The following is a 13,900-nucleotide window of genomic DNA, read 5'->3' on the forward strand; positions in this document are numbered from 1 at the left end:
AATCTATTTATTTAACTGTATTTTGATCTACTAAGTGGTTTATATCTGGTCAACAGCTGCCCCTGATGCAGCCTTATAGTTGAAACATGGTCATGTCAGGCATTTTTATTGTGAGTACGTAAACCTTCTAACATTGCTTCAGTGATAAACTACTCATTCCTTACACACCCTCCAAAACGCTCAGATCTTTGTCCCAAAATCTACTCTTTGTTCCCTCTCGTAAGACTTATTGCACCTGCCGTATTACCTCCTTTGCTGCTACTGCTCCCCTTATTTGGCACTCCATACCCCCCCTATATCAGGGCGGAATCAAATTTAGATAAATTTAAAGGTTCTTTTAAAAGTTTCTTATTTAGAGATGCCTTTCAGCACTAACATGAGCACTCCTTCTTTGTTCTTTTTTTGAATTTCCATGCAGTATGAGCAATACCCCCTTTCCTCCTCCTTCGTTCTCTTTTTCTTAAGCTTATTGTAGTTCACCCCTCTCCCTTTTGTATCTTATTAGTTTGTCCTATCTTTGTAATAAGTTACTTTGTTGTTACTGAACCCCCTGATTTTATTATATTACATATAATCGCTTAGAATTTAAGATAGGCAATATATCAAGTGTTTTAGATGGATTTTTGCTGTTGTTGGTCATAGCTTATTTAGTGTGTTAGATTAGGGTTCTCTGCTTGTTTAGTTGTTTTTGTTTTGTTTTTTTTTATTGACTCCTGTGCATTAAGGAATGTGTATGTGTCTATCTTCCCTTTTGATCGGTATCGATCTATCGTCCTTATCGGTTGACCCAGAAGAAGAATGTTTATCATTGCAATAAGTGCCGTCTGCAGTTCCTCTTCGCAAAGGATAAGATCGAACATAAACTTCAGCATCATAAAACTTTCCGAAAGCCCAAACAGTTGGAGGGACTGAAGCCAGGAACAAAGGTAAGACAAATTTGCATACATGCCTACCTGCCTGCTTTCCTAATGGGTGGGGGATGAGCAGGTTGCAGAGATACATTGAATTCCTCATCTTTTTGGTTTCTGATTAATGGCTACATTTCCTCCTCTTGTTAGTTGTCAATACAGGGACAAGATTTGCAGGCATTCAGCATTGTGCCAGAGCTTGGGGTCGAGGAAGAGTAGCAGAGCTTCAGGGCCTAGTGCAGGTGAACAGCAGGCTGTTGACAATTATATCTTGTACAATTGTTTTAGGTAACAATTCGGGCTTCAAGGGGACAAGCACGAACGGTGCCACTGACATCACCCGATACCCCATCAGTACCAGTGCAGGATGAAGCAGCACCGGCCTCATCAGACTCCCAGCCCATCTTCCTCTACCCATCCATCCAGCGAAACAGCCAGAAGAGAGTCATCAAGAAAATGTCAGAACTACTTGCTAAGTTTCAGTCGAAAAGGTTATTAAAGAAATTGTAGTTACCCTATCTTACTGCAGTCAAAGGTTTCTCCAGAGCAAAGCTTTATGTAGCATGTGTGATGTAATCCTTGCTCTGCCATGCCAGTCCCCATCTCCCTGGGTAAAAAGGCGTTATAGAAATGCATTTCTATAGAAACCAGACAATTGGAAAGCTTACTCCATGGCCAGTGCTTTTGAGGCACATAAGGCCTAACCAGAGAAACCATTTCTGCAGTGCCTTAATGTGCTTACAAGTAGGGGGCCCAGAGGTGTCGTAGCAGATTTTACAAAATGATCAGTAAAGGGCAGATTTCTCAGCCAATCACAGCACAGGGCAGATTTCTCAGACAATCACAGCACAGCTTTCATCCAGCAAACTTTGTCTTGTGTATATTACTACATCTCGTTTGATGGCTACATTGAGATAAAGGTGCAGTCCAGTAAGTCACTTTTCTTCAGCGTCCCTCCAGACCAGCACAAACGAATACGTTTATGCTCCACTGCCATCTGGTTCGTCTGGTGTAACTGGCGAACTGTAGGGACAGTTTTGGGTGCCTGTTCTGATCCTTTTCCAACAGTTGTGTTTTACTTTAAAAACAAAAAATTTTAGTTTGGAGTTCCTGTTCTTCCAGCTAGATATTTGTATTTTCTTTAGCACTCTCCAGACCAGTAGAGGTTAACTTTACGAATGGGTATATATCTAATCATGACCAGCAGGTGGAGACTGAAAACAAAACTTTGGGACAGTATATACTATCCTCCCTTCTCTATTTCCCTCAGTCTTCTTTCAGTCTCCAGCAGGTGTTGAGTGATCTGTACCCATCTCTCTTGGTAGGGCTGTTGGAATTTGTTTAGGGGTTTATTGTCCCTGTTTTTGGCCGGACGGAGCTTGGTCGGGCCCTGTTTGGGGGTCCGTCCGACCTCGGGGGTGTCAAACCCGGCGGGTCACGAGCGGGGTCCCTCCCCCCACTTCCTCCACCTCCCCACATTTTTTTTAGAGGAGCCTCAGCAGTAAGCCTTGCCCCCTAAGTCAAGCAAGGCATATTGCTTCGAGAGCCTGTGGAGTCTGTTCTGTAAAAAAAAAAAAAAAAAAAAAAAATCCTGAGGTAGTGCTGGTCTGAAGGGTTGTTTCCCTTTAAGAAAACTGTATTTTACTGTATTTTTTCATGTAACCAGCACTTTTTTATAGCTAGGTCGCGTCTGGAGCAATTGTGCCCTTCTCCGGGGGAGTAGGCCACAATTTTAGTCCAGCCGCGAGGCACTCGCGGCCGGCCTGAACTCGGCGGTTTGGGTCGGTGAGGTGGTGGAGCTCCGTCGGCAGCGGCTGCAGGCGCCCAGAGCTCCCCGCCGATGGTGCCTCGCGAGTCGGCTTGGAGCAGTGGGGAAGCCCGGTCTTCCACAACCGCCCACGGAGGGATTCCCCGAAGGATTCCCTCTCAGCTGATTTTTTGACAGCTGATGCCGACTTGCCTGTCTTAGCGGCTGAGACTGTTCAGTCTTCTCAGCCGCTACAGGCCATGGAGGGAGCATTTTTGGCGGGAACTTCGCCATTTTCTTTGTCTGGCCCCTCCATTTTGTCTGCAACCTCAGGTGACCTTCCCCCTGTATGGCGAACACAGGGGCAGGTTTCAGCATGGACCCCTGCTGGGGCAGGGAGTCCCTGGGGACCCCCAGGGGTTTTTTGCCCCCAATTTATTTTCTTTCTTTGTGCGGACTTTTGGGGGTCCCACGTGTGCCTGGGGGGTTTCGGGGGGGGTTTCCCTCCGCGCCCCCTATGGCTTTGCCTCCCTATTTTCGTTTGGCGTCCCCTCTTCCTCCTCCCTCATCCAAGCGCCCGCGGGGGGGCTTGGATTGCGAATTGGTGGGCGGAGGAGCGTGTTGGCCTGGTTGAGGACCTGGCTGCTTTGGCGGGCTTCCAGGATCCTCTAGAGGGGACGCCTGTTGGCAGCGGGGCGGCGGGTTTCCCGTCTTCCAGAGCAGATGCGTCCGTGGTGCGCTTTTTATTCAGAGGGATGAGCTTTTAGACCTGTGTAGCAGGTCTCCTTGGTGCTGCATTTTTGCAGTGGCGCCGCCGGAGACCCCGCGTATGGGGGCCCCTCTGCTTCAGGGGGTCTGTCCTGGTTCCCGCTCTTTTCCTGTGCGTCAGGATTTGCGGGATTTTGTGTTGGCGCAGTGGCCTATGGGCGCAGTTTCGTTTGGTGTGCGCCTTGGCTCTTGGGTATCCCGTCCCGGAGGGAGGTAGGGCTACCTTAATTTCGCCAATGGGGAACGCGGTGGTCTCGGCACTTCCTAAGCGGCATACCGTGCCTGTTATGGACGGTTCTGCTCTTAGGGTCTCGGAGGCGCGTGCGTTAGAGACTCTTCTTAAGTATGATTTTGATGTCTCTGCCTTTGGGGTCCAGGCGGCTGTTTGTGGGGAGCTAGTCGCTCGCGCCGTGTTTCGGTGGGCTGAGCGTGTCCTGGATCGGGAGTCTGATGACTGGTCTCTAGTGGATCAGGAGGTAGCGAAGATTGCGATGGCTGCCTCGTTCCTCTCAGATGCTCTTTATGACTTGGTGCGGATTTCGGCTAAGTCTATGGCATGGCCGCGCGGCGTATTTTGTGGCTGCGCGTTTGGGCGACGGATTCTGCGTCCAAAGCTAAGTTTACTAAAGTTCCCTTTAGGGGGTCTTTTTGTTTGGAGAGGAATTAGATGAGTTGATTCAGACTCTGACGGACTCGAAGGTGCCCCGTCTGCCTGAGGACCGTGCCCGCCCTGCGTCTAGGTGTGGGGCTGCCCGGGGGTGTTTGCGGGAATTTCGCAAGTATCGCCCGGGGCGTGGGGCTGCTTCTTTCCCGGCTCAGGGCTTTTCCCGGGGTCGGTTCTTCCAGCGCATGCAGCCCTTTCGGGGGGCCCGTCGGGGGGCAGGGAATCCCTCCGCCGGTTCCCCCGCTTCCCGTCCTGCGCAATGACTCCTTGCCGGCGCCCCCTTTGGTTCCGGTGGGGGCCCGGCTGCGCAAATTTTTCCCCAAATGGGCCGAGATCGCGTCCGATCAGTGGGTCCTTGAGGTGGTGCGGGACGGTTACGCTCTGGAGTTTACCCGCTCTCTGCCGGACCTTTTCCTCGCTTCTCCATGTCAGACTCCATGGAAGACGCAGGCTTTTCGTCAGACCCTTCAGCGTTTGCTAGATCTCGAGGCAGTGGTGCCGGTGTCCCCTACGGAGTGGGGCACCGGCAGGTACTCCATTTACTTTGTGGTGGCCATAAAGGAGGGGACCTTTCGGCCCATCCTGGATTTGAAAGGGGTCAACAGAGCTCTCAAGATTCCGTCTTTCCGCATGGAAACGCTGCGGTCGGTCATTCTGGCGGTTCAGCCGGGGGAGTTTCTTACGTCTCTCGATCTGACGGAGGCCTACTTGCAGGTTCCAATTCGGGCCTCTCATCAGCACTTCCTTCGCTTTGCGATCTTGGGGCGGCACTTTCAGTTCTGTGCGCTTCCCTTTGGTCTGGCCACGGCTCCTCGGACGTTCACCACGGTAAGGGTGGTCGTCGCGGCAGCCTTGCGGTCGGTGGGCATCCTGGTTCACCCCTACCTGGACGACTGGTTGATTCGGGCAAAGTCGTTGCAGGAGAGCTCCCGGGTTACGGCTCGGGTGGTGGAGTTTCTCCGGTCGCTGGGCTGGGTGGTCAACCTTTCCAAGAGTCGGTTGGTCCCGGCTCAGCGTCTGGAGTGCCTTGGGGTTATGTTCAACATCTCCTTGGGGAAGGTCTTCCTTCCAGAGGCCCGGGTGAGCAAATTGCAATCTCAGATTCGCCTGCTTTTGGCGTCCCGGGGTCCTCGGGCGCGAGATTTCCTCCAAGTCCTGGGGTCAATGGCGGCGTCCCTGGACGTGGTGAGGTGGGCGCGGGCCCACATGCGTCCTCTTCAGTATGCTCTGCTCCGGAGGTGGTCTCCCCGGAGGCAAGATTTGGATGTTCCGGTTCCCCTGCGAGGCTTGGCGCGCTGCAGTCTGCGCTGGTGGCTCCGGACCCCTCACCTGGTTCAGGGGGTGGGTCTGGATCTCCCGCAGTGGACGGTGCTCCTTACGGATGCAAGTCTCCTCGGTTGGGGGGCTCAGTTTATGGGCCACTCAGCTCGGGGCACCTGGTCCGCGGAGGAGGCCTCCTGGTCGATCAACGGGTTGGAGACCAGAGCGGTCAGGCTGGCGCTGTTAGCTTTCCACTCCCTTTTGCTGGGCAAGTCGGTCAGAGTCCTGTCGGACAATGCCACGGCGGTGGCTTATGTCAATCGTCAGGGGGGCACCAAGAGCACTCCTGTGGCGCAGGAGGCGGCTCGGCTCATGGTTTGGGCGGAGTCCCATCTTCTGGACCTCTCGGCTTCTCATATAGCCGGGGTAGAAAATGTTCAGGCAGACTTCCTCAGTCGTCACTTCCTGGATCCAGGAGAGTGGTTTCTCGGCGCCGGAGCGTTTCGGTTGATAGTGCAAGATTGGGGGCAGCCCCTGATGGACCTGATGGCCACGAGTGGCAACGCCAAAGTGCCCCGCTTCTTCAGTCGTCGCAGGGAAGGGCTGGCCGAGGGTCTGGATGCTCTGGTCCAGCCGTGGCCAACGGAGGGGCTGTTGTATGTGTTCCCTCCTTGGCCGCTGGTGGGCAGAGTGCTTCTTCGCATTGTTCACCATCCGGGTTTGGTGGTGCTGGTGGCTCCGGATTGGCCTCGACGTCCGTGGTATGCGGATCTGGTGAGGCACCTGGTGGCGGTTCCTCTTCCTCTGCCTCTCTCGGACGACCTTCTGATGCAGGGTCCCATTCCCTTGTTCGACCCGTCTCTCTTCTGTCTTACGGCGTGGCTCTTGAAAGGGGTCGCCTTAGCAAGAAGGGATATTCAGACAAGGTGATCGCTACACTGTTGGGGTCCCGGAGGCTTTCTACCTCTCGGGCTTATGTGCGGGTTTGGCGTCTCTTTGAGGAATGGTGTCGGGCGCGGGGAGTGACCTCTTTTCGCGCTTCTCTGCCTAACATTCTAGAGTTCTTGCAGGATGGCCTGGATAGAGGCCTGGCTTGGTCTTCTCTCCGGGTTCATCTTGCGGCCCTGTCGACCTTTCGAGGGTTGGTGTCAGGTCAGCGTTTATCGGCTCTTCCTGATGTGATTCGGTTTCTGCGGGCGGCCAAGTTGCTTAGGCCTCCCCTACGGCCCTCGGTTCCCTCTTGGGATCTTAATCTGGTTCTCTCTGTTTTGGTGCGCCCGCCTTTCGAGCCCTTGGACGACTGTTCTTTGAAGGACCTTACTTTGAAGGCGGTCTTTTTGGTGGCCATTACTTCTGCTAGGCGTATTTCTGAGCTGCAGGCTTTCTCTTGTAGGGCTCCCTTCTTGGAGTTGTCTAGGGAGCGGGTCGTCTTGCGGCCTGTTCCTTCCTTTCTGCCGAAGGTTGTTTCTCCTTTTCATGTCAATCAATCGGTGGTTCTCCCGGTCTTGGTGGTCGGGAGGGCTCTTCTGAGCAACGGCAGCTGCGCAAGTTGGATGTCGGTCGGGTCCTTCGCTCTGATGTGCAGCGGACCCAGGAATTCCGGAAGTCCGATCATCTCTTTGTCCTCCTGGCTGGTCCTCGTCGGGGAGCTGGCGCTTCTAAGGCTACTATTGCGCGCTGGATCAAGGAGACGATTGCTTCCGCTTATCTTCTGAAACAGCAGCCTGTTCCGGAGTTTCTCAAGGCTCATTCCACTCGGGGTCAGGCGGCTTCTTGGGCTGAGTCGTCGCTCGTGCCTCCGGTGGATATTTGTAAGGCTGCGGTTTGGTCCTCCTTGTATTCTTTTGTTAGACATTATCGGGTAGATGTTCAGGCGCGTCGGGACGCGGTGTTCGGTGAGCGTGTTCTGGTATCGGCCCTTCGGGGGTCCCGCCCGTGAGAGGGACTGCTTTGGTACGTCCCATTCGTAAAGTTAACCTCTACTGGTCTGGAGAGTGCTAAAGAAGGAGAAATTAGGTTCTTACCTGCTAATTTACTTTCTTTTAGCTTCTCCAGACCAGTAGAGGTCCCCACCCTGTCTGTTGTTGTTGTTGTTGTTGGGGCTGTTTTCGCGGGCAGTTTTTGTTTTTTGCTGCGGGTTCTAGTATTTTTCTAGGGCCGGGGAGAATTAAAGAACAGCGGCTGTGGCTCGGCTGGCTTAGCTGGCGAGCTGTGGGGACATTTTCCTTCGGGTATTTCTCCTCTGCATTTTCCAACAGCATTTGGGTATGTTATTTGTTACTCCTGTTCGGAGTATTGTTTTCTTCCTGTTTTCCAGTTCTTGGTTCTGCTTGGCTATTCGGCAGACTGAGGGAAATAGAGAAGGGAGGATAGTATATACTGTCCCAAAGTTTTGTTTTCAGTCTCCACCTGCTGGTCATGATTAGATATATACCCATTCGTAAAGTTAACCTCTACTGGTCTGGAGAAGCTAAAAGAAAGTAAATTAGCAGGTAAGAACCTAATTTCTCCTTTCCTGCTTGGCTATTCGTTAAGACTGTTAGAATTCAGTGTATTCTCATTCTCCACCTGCTGACAGAGGAGCATAAACCCATCCGTCTGTGCCAGTCTGGAGGGACTAAAAGAAAGAAAATTAACAGGTAAGGCCTAATTTATCCGTTCTAATTGCCATCATAGTTCCTGCTAGTGCAGAATATGTGTTACATCCTACCTAAACCAACCTGATAATCTTCTGCAGAAGCCAAGGGACTTAAAGTAAATGAATGTGAAAGAAGTTTGGAGGGGTTGCAAGTTAATGGAAAGCTCTGCTGTAAACGGAAGTGTCATTTGAATGCCACCTTGTATCTTGCAGGAGCAGCATGGGTAGGCAGACCTGTCTAGAGTGCAGCTTTGAGATCCCGGACTTTCCAAACCACTTCCCAACATATGTGCACTGCTCCTTGTGCCGCTACAGCACCTGCTGCTCCAGAGCTTATGCCAACCACATGATCAAGTGCGTATGCCTGCAACCCAGGATACCATGCCGCTCCCTGTCACCTCACTGCTCGCCCTGAATCATAAATCCCATCCCTTTGAGGTCCTTCGAATTAAGAATGCATTCTGATCTAATGTGTCTGATGCTGCTGTTGAAAATAATTCACTTGCTTTCTATATGATAATTGCATACACTATCCTTTGGCTAGGGGTTGACAAAATTAAATGATTTGATTTCTCTCTCTTCTAGCAATCATGTTCCTCGCAAGAGCCCAAAATACCTGGCATTGTTTAAAAACTCAAGTGCAAGGTAAGCCTGTGCACAGAAAAGCCAATCTTGCTCACTGGTAGAAACAGAAACATGACAACAGATAAAGTCCAACTGGCCCATCTAGTCTGCCCATCTGCAGTAACCATTATCTCTTTCTCTCTCTGAGAGATCCCATGTGCGGCTTCTGCACCCAGAAATTGTGAGATCAAATCCTGGTGCTGCTCCTTGTAACCCTGGGCAAGTCACTTAATTTTCCAGTGCCCCCACCGCTTTGAATGCCAAAGCCACAAAAAGGTGGTATGTCCCCCTTCCCTTCAGAGATTCAGGCGAGTAAGTAGGTAGAATCAAAGCAGCAGGAGTTGTCAATTGTGATCCTGCTTTAGGGCTTTGAAATTGGGAGTGTTGTACAGCAGAGGCAGTGCAGCTTCTGAGAGGAAGGCACTGACTTAAGGGACTGCATTGGCTTGGAATTTGTAGGCATCTGTGACAAAAAACTTGCTCATGCAAGCTGCTCTCTCTTAAGACTTGAGGAGTTGCTTGCCATTTAGAGGAATCCAAAGCTCCATCCATCATTTCCACTCCCCAAGAAGGCTGGGAAATGGCTTTATAACAAAGTCTTATTTAAATGTGAGAACAACAGGCTGAGAACCAGGGAAGCCAGGTGATCCAAGGCAAGACAAATAATGGGTTGATACGAAGGGGTTTCGTCAGCCGTAAGGAGGAAGTCATTATGCCATTGTATAGATCCATGGTGAGGCCCCACCTGGAATACTGTGTGCAATTTTGGAGGCCACATTATCGCAAGGATGTGCTGAGACTGGAGTCGGTGCAGAGAATGGCCACCCGGATGGTCTCGGGACTCAAGGATCTTCCATATGAAGAACGGCTTGACAAATTACAGCTATACTCGCTCAAGGAGCGCAGAGAGAAGGGAGACATGATCGAGACGTTCAAGTATCTTACGGGCCGCATCGAGGCGGAGGAAGATATCTTCTTTTTCAAGGGTCCCACGACAACAAGAGGGCATCCGTGGAAAATCAGGGGCGGGAAACTACGAGGTGACACCAGGAAATTCTTTTTCACTGAAAGAGTGGTTGATTGCTGGAACAGTCTTCCACTACAGGTGATTGAGGCCAGCAGCGTGCCTGATTTTAAGGCCAAATGGGATAGACACGTGGGATCTATTCACAGAGAAAGGTAGGGGAGGGTCATTAGGGTGGGCAGACTAGATGGGCTGTGGCCCTTATCTGCCGTCTATTTCTATGTTTCTATCTTGGGCAAGTCAATTAACTCTTCCTTGCCTAAGCTACAAATTTGGATCCTCCAGGGCTTACATAACAGTACCTGAATGTAATGTGCCTTGAGTTACTTTTGAAGAGGCACGAGCTAAGGCTTTCTGTTCAGTAGTCTGCTAAATACCATTTTTGAAACATTAAGAACGTATGGTAATGGATCTGCCCATCTCTCTGCAGCATGGTGACCTTGGCGTGTTCCTCCTGCCTTTTCGTAACGAGAGTGGGAGATGCAATGGCAAAACATCTGGTCTTCAACCCTTCCCACAAATTCAGTACCGTCGTGTTCCCAGGTAAGAGCTTGGTTCATCTCTCCCTGCCATCCTCCCAGCATATATTATTGCTGCTGCTGGCCTGAGCTCTGAATGCTCGCACTGGGTGAGCAGCTAGAGATTGCAGGTGGTGGATTGGACGAGATGTCAATTTATTGTGTGCGGGAGGGTTAGTTTGTGTTTGGATCTGAAGCCTTCCTTCTGAAAACGGCATGCCAAAGAACAGAGCCAGTACGTTGTGTCATCACCCCGAAGAGTCTACAGTATCTGGGAAACAGTTTTGCTTGTGTAGTGACTCTCAGTACCTTGCTGATTGTGTCTTTGTGTGTTCACTTTTAGGTCCTTCAAAGGTTTCCTATTCAAGGTAAATTTATTTCAGCATCTTTCCAGCCAGACTCGGCCTCATTTATTTCTTGCTGCAGTGATGTGGAAGCAGCAGACGTTGCTCTTTGCCTGATTTTAGTTACTGTATTCTGTCTGGGTGGGAGTGGAAGTATGCCTCTTTAAGGGGGGGAGGGGTTAATATGATGCTCCTCACTATGAGGGGTTGGAAGTAGAGTCCTGTTCTCTTCAGACACTGTACTCTCTGTTTATGGTTTACTGTCTTAGATTAACATTGCTAGTGTAAATGAGCAAAAAAAAAAACACAGTACAATGATTAGGGAACATCACACAATAATAGTATTTTCTTTTTTTTCTGAAGGAATAGCCAGGTTCAGGACTCTTACTCCCCGAAAGCAGTGACAGAGCAACCATATCCTTCTGCACTACCAGTGAGAGAGGAGCTGCAGCCAGAGCCAGAGCCATCGTACCAAGCCACTGAGAGCGAGACTATCGATCTGGAGGAGCAGGCCGAGGAGCCACCAGCGAAGCAGCCGGACCCTCCTAGCCGGAGTGAACAGCTGTCTGTGAAAAAGCTGCGGGTCGTGCTCTTTGCCCTCTGCTGTAGCATCCCACAGGCAGCTGAGCATTTCCACAACCCTCCCAGGCGCATCCGGCGCTGGCTGCGGCGATTCCAGGCCTTCCAGGAAGAGAACCAGGAGAGCCTGTCCGAAGGAAAGTACCTGGGCGCAGAAGCTGAAGAGAAACTCGCAGAATGGGTTCTGTCGCAGAGAGAGCAGCAGCAGCCAGTAAATGAGGAGACCCTCTTTCAGAAAGCCACCAAGATCGGCCGTTCACTGGAGGGAGGCTTCAAGATCTCTTACGAGTGGGCAGTGAGATTCATGCTGAGACACAATCTCAGTCCGCATTCGAGGGTTGCTGTGGCCCATCCTCTGCCCAGGGACACAGAGGAGAATGCTCAATGTTTTATTGAGTTTGTGCAGCGTCAGATTCATAACCAGGATCTGCCACTATCCATGATCGCAGCCATCGATGAGATCTCTCTCTTCCTCGATGCAGAACTGCTAAGCAGCGATGAGAGAAAGGACAATGCATTGCAAACAGTTGGGACTGGTGAGCCCTGGTGTGACGTGGTCCTTACCATCTTAGCTGATGGCAGCCTCTTGCCCACTCTTGTCCTGTTCCGGGGTCAGCTGCATCAGATGGGAGAGATCCCAGAATCTATTCTTTTGGAAGCCAAAGAGGAAGGCTATAGTGATGATGATGTGATGGAGCTGTGGTCATCCCGTATCTGGCAGAAACATACAGAGTTTCCCAGTAACAAAGGGATGCTGGTGCTGGACTGCCACAGAACACATTTATCAGAGGAGGTTCTTTCTCTGCTGAGCTCCAGCAGTACTCTTCCAGCTATTGTCCCTACGGGCTGCAGCTCTAAAATCCAGCCCCTGGATGTGTGTATCAAAAGAACTGTGAAGAATTTTCTTCACAAGAAGTGGCGGGAGCAGGCGCAGGAAATGGCAGAGGCCAGCTGCGACTCTGAAATTCTGTTGCAGCTGGTCCTTTGTTGGTTGGCTGAGGTGCTGGAGGTCATTGCAGAACATCCTGAACTGGTCCAGCAGTCCTTCTTGGTGGCCAGTGTGCTGCCAGGTCCCGACGGCACTGCTAACTCTGCCAAACGCAATGCTGAGATGCAAGAGGAGCTCATTGGCTTGCTGGAGGAGCAGCTGAAGCTGGAGGAGGGGCAGGAGGAGGACACGGACGCCTGTAATGAGAGCCAGCCCGAGGAAGGAGCTGATCCAGAGGTCCTACATCAGCTCTTTGAAGCGGACAGTGACACAGAATCCTTTTATGGCTTTGAGGAAAATGATTTAGAACCCATGGAAATATGAGCAGTTAGTTCTAAGAATGCTCTAGAATGAATGATTTTCCCATGTCTGCTTTTTTATTGCTTTTTTTTTAAGTCAAATAAGGCCATTCTGTGTGGATTTGTGGGTGTAGGAACCTCTAGTTCTCCCTCGGATTAATATTTTCTTGTTTTTCTGCCTAACCTTTGTGCTCTTTTTAATCACTGTGTTCAGTTTTTTCTGAAATATACTGTGGGTGACTATTGTTTTGGTTTTGCTTTATCTCACTGTATTCTAGTTTTCTGCTTTTACTGTGCAGAATGGTCAGAAATGAGACGTCCCTAGGTGTGCTCTGTTGTCAGGGCCCTGTTTTAAGGTTTTTACGCTAGAGGTTCAGAGCCACTGCGTTGCAATGGCCTAACCACTGCCGCTGAAGTGTGCGTATGCAAGTGTTAACCATTTGCTTGCTACTTCCTGACCAAATTGGCGAAGCAGACTGGGTCAGTGATTTAGTTTTTATTTTTTTTACTGCCCGCTAAGAACATTCTCCCACCCTTTTTTTTTTTTTTAATGAAGTGCATGTGTTTAAGGTTTTCTAAAATGAGATGTTTTGGTTGAAAGCTGCTGGGTTTTTTTTTTATCACTCCTACCCCCACCGCTAGCAGCATGCTGGGCCTCTCTTTCCATGTGAGCTTGTTTTAATAAGACTTTAGTGGAGGAGAAGGAAAGCTGCAGCCACTACAGCTCTGTAAATGTACAGACATGGAACGCTGAATAAAGCCAGGGAAACCAAATTTTAGATAAATGCTTTTTTTCTGTATATTATAGAATGTGAAGGCTTTACTATGCTTTCTTTACTAACAGTCCTGTAAAGTCAGATGCTGCATGCAGTGGCAAATCTTAGGAGCTTTACATACTAACATTTGCACTATCCTTAGGTTGAACTTTCCAGCACTTTGTTTCCCGAGTTCAGCTTGAAATCCTGTTCCTATGCAATATTCCTTGCTCCCAACCCACACAATAAGCAAATCCTATGCAAAAGGAAAGTTGCTGCACTTGGGTCAGAGTGAGAGATAAAAGGTAGCAGGTCAGACTGCTACCTTTGCTTGTAGAGTGTCCTGCAGGGGCTACAGGTGGAGATGTAACCCTCTGGCCAGCCACATACCTTTTCTTAAGAGCAATGATTGAGGAATTATGCATGTGGCTGCATCCTTATAAGAATGACTCAAACGCTGGCTCCTTCTCCTATCCACTATAATAAAACCCTTAGCGCGCATGTGCAGTTGAAACTCCGTGCGGCCATGATCCGTGGCTCCGTGTCGCCGCATGTGCAGTAGGAGCCTTCAGCGGTTTCCCCAGCAATGCCTGTGGTGATTTGTGTGTCCGATGTGTGGTGGTTTCTTCCAGCTGAGCCTGTGGCGGTTTTCGATGCTTTCCCTATCGCTACAAGGCTCTGCCAGAGCTGCTTCATAAAACATACTGAGCCAGGAAACGGCATCGCTGCAGCTACAATGCGTGTGTACACCACAGGCCAGTGAGCAGGGAAGGGGTACTCCTGG

The 13,900-nt window shown here is 50.4% G+C and overlaps 1 protein-coding gene across 7 annotated transcripts in view; it reads left to right on the forward strand.

Moving 5' to 3' along the window:
- Window positions 1–12,606, forward strand: part of POGZ (pogo transposable element derived with ZNF domain) — a 46,566-nt gene extending 33,960 nt beyond the window's left edge. For 3 of the 7 annotated variants that reach the window (XM_033925475.1, XM_033925474.1, XM_033925479.1), the window contains exons 13-19: window positions 792–926; window positions 1,197–1,399; window positions 8,199–8,339; window positions 8,571–8,630; window positions 10,064–10,176; window positions 10,495–10,519; window positions 10,859–12,606. In XM_033925475.1, the coding sequence (XP_033781366.1) occupies window positions 792–926; window positions 1,197–1,399; window positions 8,199–8,339; window positions 8,571–8,630; window positions 10,064–10,176; window positions 10,495–10,519; window positions 10,859–12,386 (2,205 nt within the window). In that variant the 3' untranslated portion in view covers window positions 12,387–12,606. The remainder of the gene's footprint in view (window positions 1–791; window positions 927–1,196; window positions 1,400–8,198; window positions 8,340–8,570; window positions 8,631–10,063; window positions 10,177–10,494; window positions 10,520–10,858) is intronic. The other 4 variants (XM_033925478.1, XM_033925481.1, XM_033925477.1 and 1 more) reach the window with 2 other exon arrangements.
- Window positions 12,607–13,900: the final 1,294 nt, after the last annotated feature.

Source organism: Geotrypetes seraphini, chromosome 16 (genome assembly GCF_902459505.1).
Source record: "Geotrypetes seraphini chromosome 16, aGeoSer1.1, whole genome shotgun sequence".
In the NCBI taxonomy this organism is placed as follows: domain Eukaryota; kingdom Metazoa; phylum Chordata; class Amphibia; order Gymnophiona; family Dermophiidae; genus Geotrypetes; species Geotrypetes seraphini.